Raw genomic sequence first — 20,057 nt, forward strand, 5'->3', positions numbered from 1 at the left:
ATGAACGTTTGGATTGTTTGCAGTTTGGGGCTGTCACAAATGAAACTGCTATGAATATTTTTGTACATTCTTTATATGAACATGAACTCTCATTTCTCTGAATAAGTGCCTCAGGCAGGCAGGTACATGTTTAACTATCTAACACTGCCAGACTGCCTTCCAAAGGGGTTGTGACGTCGTATGTTGCCACCAGCAGTGGGGGAGAGTGCAGATTTCCCTACGTCTTTGCCAGTATGTGGTAGTCATCCTGTTTAATTCTAGACATACTAGTGAGTGTGTAGTGACATGTTAATGTAGTTTTAACTTGAACTTATCTAATGACTAATAATGTTAAACCTTGTTTCATGTGCCTGTTTGACTTTGGTTACATGTGTACATCTTTTTCTGCCTGTCTGTTTTTAAGTTTGTTTTTTTATTGGGTTTGAGAGTTCTTTATCAGACATATGATTTGCAAATATTTTTTCATAGTCTGTGGCTCTTTTCAGCCTCAACATCATCTTTAAAAGAGAAGGAGGTTTAAAATTTAACTAAGTTCAGTTTATCATTTTGTTCTTTTATTGATCATGATTTTGGTATCATTTCTAAGACATCTTTGCCTAATGCAACATCACAACAGTTTTCTTCTAGAAGTTTTACAGTTTTAGATTTTACTTTTAGATATATGACCCATTTTAGGCTAACTTTTCTGTATGGTGGTAGGAGTGAATTCAAGTTACGTTTTGTATAAGTACTAGTTTTTCTGCTATATGTGATCATGCATGCAGACCTCCAGAAAGTGTCATTGTTCTAGAATTCTCCAGTGTAGCTCACTTGTAGTCATTTTCTCTATGGTACAAGTTAATGTAAAAATGTACTAAAAGCTTCCAGTTTTTTGTTACTCTTTTCCACAAAGAGCCTCAGGTTTATTTGAGGCTGGTCAGGCTGCTTTGCTTGGCCTGCAGAGGGAGTCTGGTGTGTAGGGGCTGGTGCTGCTGTCTGATTGCTTTCTCCTCATGCCAGCCTGCAGAGCAGCTGCCGTTCTTCTTCTTTCTTGTGGGGAAGTGGGTTCTTTCTTGTCTCTTTTCCAAGACTGCTCTCAAGCTGTCCCTCTAACCCAGAAGCTGGGGCCTGCAGGTGGGAGTAGTGGGCCTGATGGGCAAGGTGGCTGCCGAGAGGACCTGCCTTGTTTGAGCGGGTGTCCCCTGCTGAGTGCTGGATGGTTGTCGACTACCACACTGCTGGCCCAGCGTTGCCAGATCTTCAGATGGTTAGGAGATGCTGGGAATAAAGATGTATGTAAAATTTGCAAAAAAACAAAAAACTGGTACTTTGAAAGTCCCAGCAGTGTCCCTTTGAGTGCTTTTAGCCACCTGACTGGAGTCTCGGCTACAACTATGTCCCTGCTTTTTCTGAGATCCTCTCAGTATTTTTATAGCTTGAGTTTTTAAATTTCCTTTTTTAGTGGGCCTTTTTTCTTATCTCTTGATTAAGTCAAAATTTGTCACTGTAAAAAAGTAAAAACTTTTCTCCATTTCTGCTGCTTTCTCAATCTCCTGGTTCTTTCACCACCAGATTTTCAGACAAAGCTAATGTGTAGCATATGGAGTGTGTATGTGTATGTGACCTTTAAAGCACTTTTGCAGCCCTAACACTGTTTATGTCTTAGTTCTTACAAGGGCAACATAGGGAGGGTTTAGAGAACCTTAACGATGAAAGGTCATGTCTTTTGCTGAAAGATTCCATTGCTCAGAATCTGGAGATGAGGGTGATATTAATTGCATTCTCATTAACAAGCATAGTAGGCTGACTACATGTGCATCTGGAGAGGAATGTCCGTTTTTGGAATCAGAACGATATATTGGAGAGAGTTCAGGCTGTTGTGTTAGCAAGATGTGGCGCAAATCCTGACTGTGTCACTCCTGGGAAAGACGTTTCATTTTTGGCATTTATTTAATGAATCATTATGTCTCCTCAGCTGTGTTATTTGAGGATTCTAGCAGCAAACACGCACTCGTATTCCCAAGGCACATTCAGGCACACATTCAGGATTCTTTTCTACTCCCATATACAGCCAGCAGTATCTGTAACTAACTTCATATAAGATGAAAACATTGCTAAAAGTGATGCAAAGGTTTCTGTGATTGCTTCCATGCATGGCTTGGTGGTGGATAAATTAGGGAAACATGTTTGGAGGACAGTTTGGTAGTATAATAGAAAGAGGCTTAAAATTGAGATCAGTATGCAAATAGTTATGTAAGTGCAGATCTATCTAGTGAAGTAATGGGTTGATTAAACTGTTGGTTTATTTCAGTGTTTAACTGGTCTTACTATTTATTTGAGAGGGATATTAAATAAGTGGAAAGGCTTTATGATATGCTGCTTTTTTTCTGTTTAAACTCAGATTTATGTCCGTGAAGTAAGATCCCAGATTTGTTTAAAAATTAAGCTTCCCTTTGAATTTGTGGTTGATGTGGGGAAGGGATAGTTAGGGAGTTTGGATGGACATGTGCACATTGCTGTATTTAAAATGGATAGGGCTTCCCTGGTGACTCACTGGTGGAGAATCCATCTGCCAGTGCAGGAGAACGTGGGTTCGATCCCTGATCTGGGAAGATCCCACATGCTGTGAAGCAACCAAGCCTGTGCGCCGCAACTATTGAGCCTGTGCTCTGGAGCCTGGGAGCAGTAAATCCTGAGCCCACATGTTGTAACTACTGAAGCCCAAGCGCCCTAGAGCCTGTGCTCTGCAACAGGAGAAGCCACTGCGGTATGGAGAGCAGCTCCCATCCTCTCTCTGTTACTGTGACCATGTCAGTGTTGCTCACTACTGTGAGTGTGTGGCTGTTTTCTTCTGCAATTGCTTTTTTCTTCCCTGGGCCTAGTGTCCTTTGTTAGATTCTATAACTACATAGTTAATTAAACCCTCAACTTCCGCCCAAGGGTGGAATCTCTTCGCAGCTTTTTAGGCCATGTAAGGTGTTTGTGTTTTCCCCTCTTGGTGATGTCTTTTTGAAACCTTCTCTCATCTTCTGGCCTTTGTGCTCTGGGGCTTACCCTGGGTCCTCCTCCTCCTCCATCATCCCAGGGAGTTCGCACCTCTTCCCTTCCACTTGATTCTTTGTCTACTTTTTTAGTTTATTCCTTGGTGTTAGTGGAGGATCTTTGTTCAGTAATCTCTCAAGAGAATATTGGAAAATCATAGTTTTGAGATTTTTCATGTCTGAAGACAATTTATTCTGCATTCACTAACTCAGTTCATGGTTAGTATGTCTGGATAAAGAATTCTAGGCTAACAGTTATTTCCCCTTAAAATTTTGGGAACATTGCTGAATTATTTGCCAGTTTTGTTGCTGCCATTGAGAGTGTCATTATATATATATATTTTGTGTGTGTGTGTGAGAATGTCATTATTTATTTATTTTTTTTTAATTTATGTATTTATTGGCTGCACTAGGTCTTTGTTGCTGAGCATGGGCATCGGGGGCTCCTCTTCATTGTGGTGCACAGGGTCCTCATTTCCATAGCTGCTCTTGTGAAGCACAGGCTGTAGGGTGTGGCTTCAGCAGTTGCAGCATTTGGGCTCTAGAGCACAGGTTCGGTAGTGGCGCATAGGCTTAGTTGCTCTGCATGTGGGATCTTCCTGGACCAGAGATTGAACCCCTGTCTCCTGCATCGGCAAGTGGATTCTTAACCACTGGACTACCAGGAAGACCCAATATCTTTCTGATGCTTGACTGACTGAGCTGGTTTGTCTCTGGTGCTCTGTCTACGGGTTCTGAGATTTCATGATGCTATGTTTGATGCAGGTTTTTTCTCCTCACATGTTCTATATGTTTCTGAATTTCCATATTTCCTAAGTAAATGTCTTATTCTTGGAAAGTTAGTGTATGAAATCTGTGTGGTATGCAGTACTTTGTGGGGGGGAATGATCTGTTTCCGAGTAAAAAGCTCTGTCCCTTAGAGTTTGCAGTCGGAGGGCTGTGGCCCTGTCTGTGCGTGAGTTCTGCCCAGAGAGAAAGTCGGCCTGTTGGTAGTGTTTCCTGAGAGTGAGGAGGAGCAAGGCTGTGATTAGCGTGTTGTCGGTGTGGTATCCTTATGAATGATCTCTAGGAAAGGAGCGTGTGGAAAGCTGTTACTGTTTTTGAAAGACCAAGCAATGAATGTATTTGGTTTTGTATTTTGAGTCATTGGTACATCTAAAAATTACTTCACAAAGGCTTTTCTGTTTTTGATATTATGAGATGTATATGTGTTTATTTGTATTTTTTAATTTTAAGTTTGTAAGACTCCTGTTGAGGTTGTTGTGACACAAAGAATCTAGTGCTATATAAAAGAAAAAGGAATGTGTCTACACAACAATTGGTTTTTAATTGACTGAGAGACATGTTTGCATCCCTTGAAATTGATTTGTCTCCAGTGTTGGATAAAAAGTGATGTAATATTTGTGGCCATATGAAAAACCAAAATCAATTTCTAAGTTTAGGACATAGTTCATAGTTATAAGAATAAGCAGTAGGATAATATATATATGAGAAATTGTTGTTATAATTAGTAGAAATAGTGGGTGACTGTTTTTCCAATATACATAGAAGCTGGAAAAACTCAGTGAACATCGATAAATGGACTGTCAGGGTTCTACAGTTAAACTTTAAAATCAACTTTTAAAATTAAGCATTTTACTCCGTCCATCCTGAAATGTGTCTTGTTTTTTCATGTGTTTTGAAGTAAGCTGTGGACATTGATACACTTTCCCCCATTTATTTCAGCGTGTTTATATTTGTTAGCAGTTCTTTTAGGTTTTGATTTTAGGTGAAATTTACACATATGAGATGTGCACATTTTAAGTACACTGTTAGTCATCTTTTATCTTGAGTAAAATGTACATATGAGGCAGATGTTAAAAAGGACACTTCAGGTGATTAAGAGACCTTAGTCCAGCTGGATGGGCCTCTGCCACAGTAGGCCTCTAGTCTCTCCTTAAAAAAAAAAAAGCTTGACATCTTATGTTGGCCTATCTTTGACTGTGGTAAATAAAGGACTTCACCTTTTTTCAGTGGGTGTGGTGGGGCGAAGGAGTGCTTCTGAGTCAGAGGCTCAGACTCTGGAGGGGTGTGCACTTAGATCTTCTGAACTTTGCTTTATACTGTGTCCTTGAGGCTTGTTTAGGTGAACAGCTTCCTTTTTCTCTTCAGTCCAAGCTTCAGGCTCTTGCTGAAGTTAGCATAGTGACAGAATGGTCATGGACTTTCTTATTAAGAATGTTGAACTTTGACGGTTCAGTGTTGAATATTGAATGGTTTTTAGAGGCTCTTTTCTCCTGATTGTTCTTTCAGGTCATGGATGTGTTGCTTGTACGTTTTCACTTACTCATACAGTTTCTCCGTTTTCTGTTCTTTTTATGAAATAGTTCATCCTATAGAGCTGTGCCTTTCTATAGAACGTTGGCTATATGTATTGACCATTGGCATATTTTACCTTTATTTGCTTTTGTAGCTCATCAGATCAGATTGCTAAAGACCATGCTGTCCTAAATTAATGGCCTTCTTAAAGGCTCAGCAAGCTTTCGTGTTCATTTCTTAGTAGTGGTGGACCTCTGCTCGCTTCCTTCCTTGTCCCTTTAGCTCCTGCATGACTGTTGTTTCCTGGGATGTTTTCTTAGATCCTCTCTGAGCTGTGTGCCACAATCCGAAGGCATTATTTTTTTCACTTTATGTTCCTACAAAACATTTTCAAATATGCAGAATAATTGGGTGAACAGTATAGTGAATCCGTAATATCCAGCACTGAGATTCATCAGTTAACCATTTTGCCATGTGTGCTTTATCTACCATGTGAAAGAGAGCGTGTGTGTTCTGAACAAGATCAGAGTTGGTCTTTCGCGCTTTTGTCTTTCGGTATGTCCCTTAACATAATGAAGACATTCCACTGCATGACCACAATAGTTATCATACTTAGATACTGTAATTCGCTCAGTTATTTGATAGCTCAGATTTAAATTTGCCCAGCTGTCCCAAAAATTAAAAAAAAAATTGGAAACAAGATCTATTCAAAATTTACATGTTGAATTTGTTTAAAAAGTTGAATTCATTATGTCTCATCTGTTTTAATCCATAAGTTTACATCAGCTTTGTAAAACACTTTGAAAAACCTTTTATTGTGAAAATTTTCTAATACAAAAATACATAAGTACACAGCAGTATGATCCACTTACCCACACCGTAACCTCAGCAGTTACAATATACCCAAGTACACAACAGTATGGGGTCCACCTGCCCATTCCCTGGCCTTAGCAGTTAATAGCTTCTAGGTGTTTTTTTTTCCATCTGTATTCCCATCAGTTTCCCCTATGTTATTTGAAGCCAGTCTCAAGACATCATCGTCATCAGTTTTACAATATTATCTTTAAATGATGAATTTAAAATATGTATCACCACACCCAGAAAAATAACAGTAATTCTTGAATAATATAAAATACTACAGTCAGTATTTCTATTTCCAGTTGTTACATCTATGTCATGGATTTTTTTTAATTGTACAGTGAAGAAGGGGCACCTTGCTGGTTCTTTTCAACCTATGAAAACTGGCTAGCCCCAGAGGTTCTGAATGTGATTTTCAAGTTTGAAGCCTTAGCACTTGTTCTCTAAATATGCAATTCTGTGACTATTTTGATTGTCTGACATTTTTATAAAAAACTGGTATCCTTTTGGTCAGATAGAAGTTTAGTGACTCCTGTGAAAGTGAAGTCGCTCAGTCGTGTCCGACTCTTTGTGACCCCATGGACAGTAGCCTGCACCAGGCTCCTCCATCCATGGGATTTTCTAGGCAAGAGTACTGGAGTGGGTTGCCATTTCCTTCTCCAGGGAATCTTCCTGACCCAGGGATCGAACCCAGGTCTGCCGCTTTGTAGACTCCTGTAAGGGTCTCTTAATTCAGGCCATTGGGACCACGTCTAGCAGTGTTCTGTGAGTTATTAACTCAAGGATGTTGCTGCTGCATGGTTTTGAGAAATGGGAAGAGGAAGCTGTCCAGACATACTTTACCTTCATTCACAGCCTTCCACTCTTGAGACCGCCTGCTCCTACTTTTGTCTGCCATGTCAGTGCTGCTCTGTCAGCGTGCTCTTTCCCTGAAGGCAGCGCCTTGTCCAGAGGGCTGGGCCTGCTCTGACCTCCTCTGATGGGTCCTCTTGGCCCTGAGCATGGCGTCTGGTGTTAGTGGTGAATAGCCACTCTGCCGTGATACAGTGCTTCCATCTGTAACTGGTCTCAAACGCGTCCACCAGGCGCCGGTGTCTTATTTCCTTCTCTGATTAGGAGCTGTTACTGAGCCGTCTTCTGGGAGTGTCAGTGCATGATTGCATGGTTAGAAGTTGGTGCCTTTTGTAATTACTGTTTTCTTCATAATTAAAATATTTTGCCACCTTATTGTGGTATAATTGATGTACAGTTAAGTACACATATTTAAAGCTTCAATGTGATGGATTTTTATATGTATATACTTGTGAAACCATCACTTTCCTTTTTTATCTCTCTTAAATGCTGCTAGGTGAGCAGCTAGAGAGAGGGAGTTAACTGCTCTTGTCTTTAAAATTGCTTTTCCAAATCCTGAAAGTCTGTTTATTCTCCTCTCTTTTAACCCAGAATTGGTATTTAAGCTTGGTGTCTTCAAATTTTGGCATTGTTTTTACTTACATTTAATGAATTTCAAAATACTGGGTTAGCCAAAAAGTTTTTTTTTTCTCTTTCCCCATAAGGTAAGTTCTAGGAGCACTTAGTTGTTTTTAACTTCATTCAAAACAATTTTGTTAGATTGTATTTTGACAGCTATCATATCAGCATATATTTTTTAAAAAGCTTATCAAAATTGGTGAATTTTTATGTAGCCATTTTATTATTGAAGATGGTAGGGAGAAAAGTAACATTTTTGGCATACCATGCTTCATTATTTCAAGAACGGTAAAAACGCAACTGAAGTGCAAAAAAAGACTTGTGCAGTATATGGAAAAGGTGCTGTGACTGATCGAATGTGTCAGAAGTGGTTTGTGAAATTTCAGGGTAGTTTCTCGGTGGACAGTGCTCCATGGCCAGGTCTAACAGTGGAAGTTGATAGCAGTCAAATTGAGACATTGAGAGCAATGAACATCATGCTACTCAGGAGACAGCCAACATATCTGAATCAAGCATTGACAATCATTTGCACCAGCTTGGTTATGTTCATCTCTTTGATGTTTGGGTCCCCACATAAGATAAAAACCTCTTGACTATATTTCCACATGTGATTCTCTACTTAAACATAATGAAAACATTCCGTCTTTTGTTTTAAAAACAATTGTGATGGGCGATAAAAACTGGATACTGTACAATAATGTGGAACGGAAGAGATTGTGGGGCAAGTGAAATGAACCATCACCAACCGTATACCAAAGGCCAGTCTTCATCCAAAGAAGGTGATGTTGTATGGTGGGACTGGAAGGGAGTCCTCTGTTATGGACTCCTTTTGGAAAACCAAACAATTCCAACACGTACTGCTCCCAGCTAGATCAGCTGAAAGCAGCACTTGACAAAAAGTGTCCAGAACGAGGCAACAGAAAATGCATGATCTTCCATCAGGACAACGCAAGACCACACGTTTCTCTGATGACCAGGTAAAAATTGTTACAGCTTGACTGGGAAGTGCTGACTCATCCACCAGATTCACCAGGCATTACACCTTTGGATTTCCATTTATTTTGGTCTTTACAAAATTCTCTCAGTTGAAAAAATTTCAGTTCCCTGGAAGACTATAAAAGGTACCTGGGACAGTTCTTTGCTGAGAAAGGTAAAAAGCTTTGGGAAAATGGAATTATGAAGTTGCCTGAAAAATAGCAGAAGGTAGTGAAACAAAACAGTGGCTATATTCTAGTGAATGAGAAATGGTTTCCCAGACTTTTTTGAAAGCAGTTTTATTGAGATATAATTTGCAGATGAGCCATCCTTAAAAGTGCAGAGTTTGGTGTGTTTAGACACGTGTACAGATTGTACACAGAAGTGTGACACCACCGCACTTGAGTGACTGTTCCCATGGAAGCTGCCCTCATGCCCTCTGACCCCTGGGTACCTCTCACTGGTTTTCTGTGTGGATTATGTTGGTCTCTCTTGGAGTTTCATGTCATGTGTCACTTTGTCTGACATCTTTTGCTTATTTTCTTTTTTTGAGATCTATCCCATGTAATTAATATGTGTACCAGCACTTCTACCCTTTTGGTTGTTGAGTAGTATTTTGTTGTTTGGTTGTACCAGTTTGCTGATGGGCTTCAGTTCAGTTCAGTCGCTCAGTCGTGTCCAAACTCTTTGTGACTCATGGGGACTGCAGCACACCAGGCTTCCCTGTCCATCACCAGCCCCCGGAGCTTGCTCAGATTCATGTCCATTGAGTCGGTGATGCCATCCAACCATCTCGTCCTCTGTCGTCCCCTTCTCCTCCTGCCTTCGATCTTTTCCAATGAGTCAGTTCTTCGCATCAGGTGGCCAAAGTAGTGGAGCTTTAGCTTCAGCATCAGTCCTTCCAATGAATATTCAGGACTGATTTCCTTTAGGATGGACTGGTTAGATCTCCTTGCAGTCCAAGAGACTCTCAAGAAACTTCTCCAGCACCACACTTCAAAGGCATCAATTCTTCAATGCTCATCCTTCTTTATGGTCCAATTCTCACATCCATACATGACTACTGGAAAAACCACAGCTTTGACTAGATGGACCTTTGATAAAGTAACGTCTCTGCTTTTTAATATGCTGTTTAGGTTGGTCATAACTTTTCTTCCAAGGAGCAAGTGTCTTTTATTTTCATGGCTGCAGTCACCATCTGCAGTGATTTTGGAGCCCCCAAAAATAAAGCCTGTCACTGTTTCCCCATCTGTTTGCCATTAAGTGATGGGACCAGATGCCTTGATCTTAGTTTTCTGAATGTTGAGTTTTAAGCCAACTTTTTCACTCTTCTCTTTCACTTTCATCAAGATGCTCTTTAGTTCTTTTTTGCTATCTGGTGTCATCTGTATACCTGAAGTTATTGATATTTTTTCTGGCAATCTTGATTCCAGCTTGTGTTTCATCCAGTCCAGCATTTCTCATGATGTACTCTGTATATAAATTAAATAAGCAGGGTGACAATATATATAGCCTTGACATACTCCTTTCCCGATTTAGAACCATTCTGTTGTTCCATGTCCAGTTCTAACAATTGCTGCTTGTCCTGCATACAGATTTCTCAGGAGGCAGATCAGGTGGTCTGGTATTTCCATCTCTAAGAATTTTCCACAGCTTGTTGTGATCCACACAGTCAAAGGCTTTGGCATAGTCAATAAAACAGAAGTAGATGTTTTCCTGGAACTCTCTTGCTTTTTTGATGATCCAGAGGATGTTGGCATTTTAATCTCCGGTTCCTTTGCCTTTTCTAAATCCAGCTCCAACATCTGGAAGTTCAGGGTTCATGTACTGTTGAAGCCTGACTTGGAGAATTTTGAGTATTACTTTGCTAGTATCTGAGATGAGTGCATTTGGGCAGTCTTTGGCATTGCCTTTCTTTGGGATTGGAATGAAAACTGACCTTTTCCAGTCCTGTGGCCACTGCTGAGTTTCCCAAATTTGCTGGCATATTGAGTGCAGTACTTTCACAGCATCATCTTTTAGGATTTGAAATAACTCAACTGGAATTCCATCACCTCCACTAGCTTTGTTGGGCTTAGTCTGTATGAATAAATTTGCTGCGAATGTAAAAGCTCAGAGACCCTTTCTTACCTTCCCTGGAGAAAAAGTCTTCTCTGTTGGGATGGGGAGTTAGGAAGGGGAGCCAGGCGGCTTACCAGTCTTCCAGATTGTAGTCCTTCATCACTTCCTGGAAACAGGTGCTGACAGTTTCTAGGTCTTGTGTGTGTGTGCTTGGTTGCTCAGGTGTGTCTGACTCTTTGCCACCCCATGGACTGTAGCCCACCTGGCCCCTCTGTCCATGGGATTCTCCAGGCAAGAACACTGTGTGGGCTGCCCTGCCCTCCTCCAGTGGGTCTAGGTCTTGGGGAGGGGCTTTTCTGTTGTCAGGCTGCTGCTTGACCCTCTTCACTGCTGGCTAAAAGTGTAGCTTTTCTGAGTTTGCTAAGTCATTTTCCATTTCTGCTTCTTAAAAGTTCTAAGATTTTTAGATTCCAAAATGTCTTGTCTTCTCTTCTTATCTTCATGGCTTTATGTCTTTTTATCTATTAATCTGCTTTATTGTAATTTTGGATGGGGACAAAGGCAAGTGTATGTGTTCAACTGCTACCTTAGACCCAGGAGTCTTTACCATAAAACCCTACTGTTTGACAAGTTTTTCCTTTTATTTTTGCTGCAATTAACAACACTGGGGATGAGCATGCTTACCATTGAGACTGTTTAAATCTATGCTTATTTCTTTTTTAATTTAAAATAATTCACCATTTTTAAAGGTTATATTCCATTTCTAGTTACTGTGAAATGTTGGCTGTATTCCCTGTGTGTCCTTGTGGATTACTTTATGCACAATAGTTCATACCTCTGAAGTCCCCTTCTGCTATGCTGTCCCCTCCTCTCTCTCCTCCCCAGTGAGCCACTGGTGCTGTATCTGTGAGTCTGGTTTATTAGTTATATTCGCTAGTTTGTATTTTTTAAGATTTCACATATAAGTGATATCATGCAGTTTGTCTAAACACAATACCATCCAAGTCCATCTGTGCTGTTGCAAACGACAAAATTTTATCCTTTTTTTAATGATTGAGTAATACTTCATTGTGTGCCTGCATATGTGTGTGTGTGTGTGCATTTAATACATCTTCATCTGTTGATGGACACTTAGGTTACTTTCATATCTTGACAGTTGTAAATAATTCTGCTATGAAAATTGGGATCCATGTATCTTTTCAAATTAGTGTTTTCATTTTCTTTGGTACAATACCCAACAGTGAAATTGTTGGTTTATATGGTCGTTCTGTTTTTAGTTTTTTAAGACACTTTCATACTGTTTTCCTAGGGGCTACACCAGTTTTCATTCTTACCAGCTGTGTACAAGGATTCCCTTTCCTCCACATCTTCACCAACATTTGTTATTTATGTTCTTAATTTATTAATAGCCATTTTCACAGGTGTGAGGCAATACCTCATTGTGGTTTTGATTGACATTTCCCTGGACAGAGGAGCCTCTCGGGCTACAGTCCATGGGGGCTCAGCATCTGACACAACTTAGCGATCGAACAATGACAGTTGTGGTTATAGAGCTTCTCAGGTGGCTCAGTGGTAAACATTCTGCCTGCCAAGCAGGAGACCTGGGTTTGATCCCTGAGTTGGGAAGATCCCTTGGAGAAGGGAATGGCAACCCACTCCAGTATACTTGGCCTGGGAAATTCCATGGGCAGAAAAGCCTGGAGGGCTACAGTCCATGGGGTCGCAAAGAGTCGGATACGACTGAGCGACTGAATATCAACAGTGACAGCAGAGACTCGCTGTGTTGAGTGTCTTTTCATGTGCTTCCTTCTTTAAGTAAATTTCTAGAAACAGATGGTGGGCCTAAAAGACACACATACTTTTAATGCCACATTGTGCTCCAGGAATGGCATGCTAATACATACTCCGACAAGATGGGTGTTCTTTCCTGTTCTGTGTGAATATATACTCAGTAAATGTTCTCCCTTGCCTCCATCCCACCCCACAGACATCCTTGCACATCAGGTTTAAGAAATGCAGCCAGATTGTAGTGGAGGTGTCCAGCATGCCCACCCCTTGCCGCACACATGCTCCCCCCCGGGTCAGGTCATGTGCGGGTCTGAATTAAGGCTTTGGGCTCTTGTTTCAGGTTACACTCCTGGCACGCCTTACAAAGTGTCCTGCTCCCCCACCAGCGGGGCAGTGCCGCCGTACTCCTCCTCCCCCAGCCCTTACCAGGCTGCCGTGTACCCCGTGCGAAGTGCCTACCCCCAGCAGAGCCCATATGCACAGGTAGGCCTGGGGTGCGCTGTGGGTGTCACGAGGGGCCTCCTGGTCACTGTGTGTGGGGATGGATTGGCTCCTCGGGGCTCCGGCCCAGAGTATGGGACCCTGTGACATTTGTCTCTCTTCTTTCCCCAGCAAGGCACGTACTACACCCAGCCCCTGTATGCAGCACCCCCTCACGTCATCCACCACACCACAGTGGTGCAGCCCAACGGCATGCCAGCAACGGTGTACCCTGCTCCCATCCCTCCGCCAAGAGGCAACGGGGTCACCATGGGCATGGTGGCGGGGACCACTATGGCCATGTCAGCGGGTGAGTCCTTGGCCCCGGGGTGCCTCCTCTGCAATGGCCTGAGGGCTGGGGGAAGGGAGAGTTCATCAGAACTCTGACCCTTGGCTTTGACTTTTCATTGCTAGAGTTGTGTGAAAGGACATCTGATCCTTTGGGAGGAAATGGCATGTTATCTTTTTCTTTACTTCCTCTCCTTTGTTTTCCCTTCTCCTTCAGTTGAGTTTGAGTGTGGGGTTTAGAACCATGAGCCAAGTACCTTTTCCATAGACATGACTGGGTAGCCCTCTCCAGATTTGATGAACTGAGGTACCTGGCTGTAGGGACAAGGAGTGGCCAGATCCCTGTGGTGAGCACATTAAAGCTTGAGCAGAAGGGGGGGTATTCTGTGATCTGGGGGGCTGACCCTCTTGGTCCTTCCCTTTGGTGTGGGCTACCAGTGCAGGCCAGGTTGTCCTAATGGGGATGTTCTCATGAATTGCAGAAAGCCAGTCTTGTGTTCACAGAGCTGAGAGCTGCTTATAGAAATCCTTTGGCATACACATAGACTATTTCCAAGGCTTCTTCTAGGTCAGGAAAATAAACCAAAGAGAGAAGAGACCCATGGCTTGGACCGACCTATCTCCATGGAACCTTGGAGCATTTGAGGGCTTGGTTAAATGTCTAGGAGTGAGGTCACCTCCTGTGGGAATGTAAGTTACCTGTGCAGAGGGGCCAGGCACACACAGCACACTGGATTGCCCATGGCTGTGATTTTTAAAGAAATACATGGTTTCCTCTTTGTTTTGTAGACTTTACTTGAGCATAAGGAAAATGTCAGAGAGGAAGGTGGTTCGGGATACCATGTGTGTTTCTGCTCAGAGTCTCTTGTTTTATTTGGTTTTCCCACACTTACCCCAGAGGCCAAGGAGAGTCTGGCACAGATAGAAACCAAGTGTTTGAGGCACATGGAGGGAGGGGTCGGCAGGCCCCGGTGTGGCTGCACGCAGGGAGCAGGGGGCTGAGCAGCTGCCAGGTGAGGCCGTGAGGTTTCAGGTGGTGCCTGGCTATAAGTGGACACAGATAGCTGCTGAGTTTTCTGTATTTACAGGGAGAATAAGCTTAGCTTAAGGTACTCAGAAGCTTGCACAGTTGGGAAATCTCCCTGCTTCCCTCCCTTCTTCCCAGTTGTTTATTGTCATCTTAACCATTTCCAAGTGTAGAGGTCGGTGGTATTACCACACTGTTGTGTCACATCTCTGGAGCTTTTCATCTTGCAGAAATGAAGCTCTATAAATTAAACACCTCTCCCTTTCCTCGGTTCCAGACCCTGGCAACCACCATTCTCCTTTCTGTACCATCCATCTGACTCCTCTAGGGACCTCATATAAGTGGACTCAGGCAGTGTTTGTCTTTTGTGACTGGTTTATTTCACTGAGCATAATGTCCTCAAGGTTCATCCATATTGTAGGGTGTGACAAATCTCATTCCTTTTTAAGACTAAATAATTTTTTTGTTTTGTTTTTATCATCTCATCTGCAGTAATAATTCAGTATATATGTGTGAAGGGGAGGCACAGAGGCTTCTGCAAACGTGCCGTCAGTGTGAGCTTGCTGTTTATACAGCCTTGACTTGTGTATGATCAGGATTTCTGAGAGCGCTGTGGGTCACGGCCATCCCCCTTCCTGTCTGCCTCTCTCCTTGCCACGAGGGTCGGGCAGGAGTGCTCTTTGTTGGGGGTACTGGGGCAAGGGGAGTGCTGCCCTCCACTGAGATGCTTGCTCTTCCTTCTAGGTACTCTGCTGACTGCCCACTCCCCAACTCCTGTTGCTCCCCACCCTGTCACTGTGCCCACGTATCGGGCCCCAGGAACGCCCACCTACAGCTATGTGCCCCCTCAGTGGTGATCACCCTGCAAACGTAAGTGACCAGTGAAGCCCAGGCCTAGCTTTGTGACTAAAGTGCATCCTTTTAAAGTGGAGAATGGGAGAGCTATGACAATTTAAGCAGTGATAAGGAAAATGATACCTGATGATTCGAAGGCAATGCCATGTTTAACTTTTCGTCTTTATTGGGACTCTACAAAGAAAGGAAGGAAGAGGAAACCATTTGAGTTCTTGCTGTGTACCCCTGCACTATGTTCCTTACCTGGGCTATGCTCTGGTCTCCCCGCCCGCCTCCTGTCGGAAGTAGGATCCCAGCTGTAATTGGGAGTTCTCAGAAGCCAGGCAGTCACCTCCTTTGCCTGCTGCCCGTTCTTGTCTTAGTGGATTGCCTCCTCCTCCGGTGGAAGCAGCTCCTTTTCAGAGCAGTGGCGCTGGAGGAGCTGTGTGTGACTGTGTGTCCGTCTTTCTCCCCGCCCTCAGGTTTGTGGATGGAGCTGTGCAGTTACATCATGGAGGTTCCACAGCTGGTGCTGCAGGCCTTGTGCCTCCAACCAGGACTTTCTTCGTAATGCTCTCGACACTTAGCTAAACACTGCTGCAGCCAGCCTAGCAGGTCCCAGCGCCCTCAGTCTCCAGCTGACTCTTTGGGTTCGTCTTACAGCAAATCCTGTTTGGTGGGCTGACAGGCAACTTTTTAGCTAACTGTAACGATAAAAGGGAGTATTAATCTATTCTGAATCATATGTAGTTGAATGCATGTTAAAAAAAAACAAAACACAAAAACAAAGCTTGCTCAATCTACCTGCAGTGACTGATGCAGAACCATCATATGCAAAATCCAAAGGAATGGAAAAGTATTTTACAACTTGTATCACTAATGCACTGTTGTAATGTATGCAAAGTCTTAAAGTTATAAGTGTTAAAGTGAATTTCTTCATAGAGTATCTGAGATCTCTTCGATGATTCTTCAGCCTTTTGGGGTTGATGTGGGTTGCCAGTTGGATACGTGGACTTCGACTTTCCAGCCATCTGTTCCTTTCACGCTGACCACAGTGAGAGAGAGTTGCAGGCGCGGGGAGAGTGTGGGGAGGCCCAACACTGCTTGGGGTGCAGTCAGGTGAATGGCTTTCTTTCCATTTAGGCTTGTGGGGTCTGTGTGATGTGGATGTTCTTAGGGATTACCATGAAAGATTAGAGTAGGGTGCCAGTACAGTAGGTGATATAACAGCAAAACAGTTTTCTCTAAATGCTATCTAAATTTTTGTTACAAATCACTTACAGATGGATACGATGTTTTCTATATCTTTATTGGAAAAGTCCTATGTAGAGCTTAAATTATTTTCCTGGGATGAAAGATATGTGAAAGAGAAACAGCCACAGTTGGAGGAGGTATTGGCCTCTCCTTTATTTAGCTTAGGAAAAGTTATTCCTATTTTTTTTTTCCCCTGAGAAATGTTTTAGTAACCTGAAAACATATGTAGGAATTGCTGTTCTCCCTCCCACAAAGAAGGGCAAAGATATCAACTGTGTGTTACGAAGAAAGCTGTACATTTTAAGAACTATTAAAAGGGAACAAAAGTTTGATATTGATGGTTTCTTGTAGAGAGGCAGGGCTGTAGCTGTCTTCGGGCCCCCCAATTGATGGGGACTTGTCCTGAGACCATTTGGAGGGGATTGTGGAGATGGGTACGGGAGGTGTGAGGGGAGTGACTGTGGCCTGTCATCTGAGAGCCCCTTCGACCATCTCTTCTTGTGGCTGAGGATACTTGGCACAAAGCAAGTGTGGACAGCAAAGGGCCAGGCAGCATTGAAATATGTTTGCCAGTCAGAATAGGTTTGCCTGTTATTATGGAAAGAATTTTGTGTTTAAAGTCTGAATATTGTACATAAGAAGCCAAGAGGATGTTTTTGTTTCTTTTTTCTTTTGCTTAAATGTGCCCAACCCGTATTGATGGTTGTGTGTGTCTGTCCTCAGAGCGGGTGGGGGTGGCGAGGCTCTGTTGCCTTTCAGCAGCATGCCAGGGGTGGGGGTGCCCCTGCCCCACCCCGTCGTCGTCTCGAGTGCTGTGGGGCGTGGCTGGGAGGGGACCTTAACTCTTCTTGCGGCTCTGGCAGCTGGTCAGGGCTCTGGCACTGGGCTGGCATTCAGCCCTGGTTGGTGAGTGGGACAGCTGACCGCCCAGCCTTTGGTAACCGTATTTTCTATAGTAAGTATTCATCATAATTTTCTTTTTCACGTTTTATTTTATAAAAAGTTTAGGAATATTTTTGCATGGATCATTGTAAACAGAAGATTTATTTCTACTGTCTGTAACATAGTATGTTTACTGATAAGTACTTTAAATTGGAGAGCACTTAACCCACCTTTGTGTGTGTGTGTGTGTGTGTGTGTGTGTATGTGTGCAGCAGTTATTTACCCCAGGCACACCATGTCCACTTCAACTCTTTGTTGGTTATTCTCTCTGTTTAGTGGGTGGTTGGTAATGTTCTAATGGCTCCAGGGCAGAACTGATCCAGTAGCAGAGAAGTGGGTCTCCCCAGTTTAGTGTAGTAAGTGAGTTTTGTATAACTTTTTAAAAGTCCCAGTCTTTCTCTCTCTCTCTCTGTCTCACATACACATACACACACACTCTGCCTGTAAGGGTTAGAGTCATTTGAATTCAGGAGGAAGTTATGAGGAGTTACATAGGCTGTTTCTTCAGGATTGTCTGAGACACACAGGCTGAGTGTTTTCATGAGCACTGAATTAAGTGGTGTTTTTAAGAGAAAAAAAAAAAGAGTGGGTTGTGTTTTCTCCCCATTTACATCAACTTATAAATACTTTGCCCCCTTTAATTTCTAAAAAATCTTACTTCCCTTTTGTGACGTTGAGCTGGGAAACTTCATCAAATACTTCTGCATTATGGAATACCTATGTGTGGAAATCTTTTCAATTTTGAAACTGTCAGGGCATCAGCTATCAAATATGAAAGGTAGAGCGTGTCTAGCAGGTGAGAATCTGGACATAATGAATAGTAACAAAACTATCATATGTTGTAATTTTAGCAGCATTTAGTTCCAGTAAAATTAAGGAATAGAGCTTCTGTTATAAAATGCATAATTTGATATCCTAAGCACAATAGTATATTCAGAGAAATTTTGCATTTTTCGTATGTGACATTCTTAATTTGAGAGTCTTTCAGCTAAATTACAGTTATTTTAGAAATTGAGACAGGCGAGTAAAGGAATTAATTCTGTAAACAGATACCATCATGGGTATTTTAAAAATTTTTGTCCTACAGCCCTTCTCTGAGGTTAAGGAGATAGATTTCTTTTGTTTGGATCTGGGCCGGGTGACTGAATGTTTTCCGATGAGTGATGGCCCATCAGCTTGCTCTCTCTGAGGAGTGCAGACAGCATCAGGGCCGGGGCCACTCATGGTAATAAGCACAGAGGCGCTTCAGGATCTTCCATGTTCTCTGAACATTTTTGTTGGTTTGGTTACTAGGCCTCCCAGTTACATCACGTGACTCTGTTTCTTGAGCGCTATGCAAATATAGTGTTATAGGAGCCAAGGGTGGTCCTGAGCCTCGGGCTGGGAACCTGGTCTGTGTGTGCCCCCCTCACAGACTGGGCTCGCAGTGCCTCTCCCTCTGCTGTTGGCACTTGACACACAGGAAGAGGATCTGGGGGCTCTGGGTGTGCCCGTCCCGCAGTGCTGTCCTGCCAGAGGGTGGTGAGAGCATAGCTGACCCTGGATGCATCCATGTTGGGGCCTGCTGTTTAAGAAGGAGACCCAGACTTCTTCACCTGAACTTGGCAGACATATGGAAACAGTATTACTGTGACCAGTTGGGCCACTTTCTCCCTATCTGGCAGCTAACGACTTGACGCACCCCTGTCTGGGCATCTCCCAGACAGGACAGGACACCTGTCTGACATCCTCTGGCCATGCAAGGGCAGGCTTAAGGATGTGGGGCTTGAGGCGGGGACAGCTTCTGGTTCTTCCCTTGGTGCTTTCTAAGGAGGGGGTGTGTCTTTAGAGGGGAATGGTTGGCATAGGGGAACGGCGACCGGCGTGACTCCCTCTCTACCACATTGCAAATGTTGGCATGTTTTTTCCTCCTGAGCTGTTTAATACTCACCCTGAGCTTTCTGAAAGGAGCCTGCAGATGACATGCTGCAGAGGAGGGTCTGATCTTTTTCAGGTAGAAAGTTGCAGAGTTGATGTTTCAGAGGATTTGTCTCTTTCCCTACCCTGTTGACTTGAAGAACAGAAACCCTCTGCTGTAGTCTTACCTGAATCCCCAGGACCAACCTCCAGTCACTTGGGACAGAGACAGGAAAATCTGGCACCCCTGTGCAGGGAACCTGCAGTGAGCACGGTAAGGCTGTGCTTCCAGGACGCAGGTGTTGAGAGATGATGAGGGTCTGACCTTGGCCTCTTGAGCCCTGTTGGTCTCCTGTAGGTCCTCGTGCAGACCAGTGGTTAGTAGAAGACCAGCTCTCCTGTGTTCCTGGGGGGTTGCTGTGATGCCACTCAAGAGAGACCCAAGGGAGCCTCTGTTACTGACTAGGAAACGGTTGTTGTTGTTTTTTTTTTAATGAGTTTTGAATACTGTTTTTTTAGACCATTCTCTTAGTACTTTTTAAAAACTTAAGTCAGCATTGTCTTCCAGTGTTAAAGGCACCCCCGCCTTTGCATTGAACTAAGGTGTCAATCAATACAAGGAATGGAACATCCATCCTGAGCCAATTCCATTATGTGTAAATTCTTACAATTTTAATTTTTTATGCAATCTGATGAGTAGATGAGCTCAGATTTAAAATTCTTAAAAGCACGTTTACTGTAAATTGTTATGTATTAATACTGCAGTTTTCAATAAAGATTGACTTGTGTTGCATATTGTGATTTTCATGCTTTTTCCTTATAGGGTTTGCCTCCAGGTGGCTTGGCCTGGATGGGAGGTGGTGTAG

General features: G+C 43.0%; 1 protein-coding gene across 1 annotated transcript in view; it reads left to right on the forward strand.

Annotated features, from left to right (window-relative positions):
• The window catches only part of FAM168B (family with sequence similarity 168 member B), a 39,011-nt gene extending 19,027 nt beyond the window's left edge, over positions 1-19,984 (forward strand). The window contains exons 4-7 of the mRNA XM_065931997.1: positions 12,811-12,953; positions 13,083-13,260; positions 15,010-15,135; positions 15,582-19,984. Of these exons, the coding sequence (XP_065788069.1) occupies positions 12,811-12,953; positions 13,083-13,260; positions 15,010-15,122 (434 nt within the window). The 3' untranslated portion in view covers positions 15,123-15,135; positions 15,582-19,984. The remainder of the gene's footprint in view (positions 1-12,810; positions 12,954-13,082; positions 13,261-15,009; positions 15,136-15,581) is intronic.
• The last annotated feature ends 73 nt before the right edge of the window (positions 19,985-20,057 follow it).

Source organism: Muntiacus reevesi, chromosome 3, assembly GCF_963930625.1.
Source record: "Muntiacus reevesi chromosome 3, mMunRee1.1, whole genome shotgun sequence".
Lineage (NCBI taxonomy): Eukaryota > Metazoa > Chordata > Mammalia > Artiodactyla > Cervidae > Muntiacus > Muntiacus reevesi.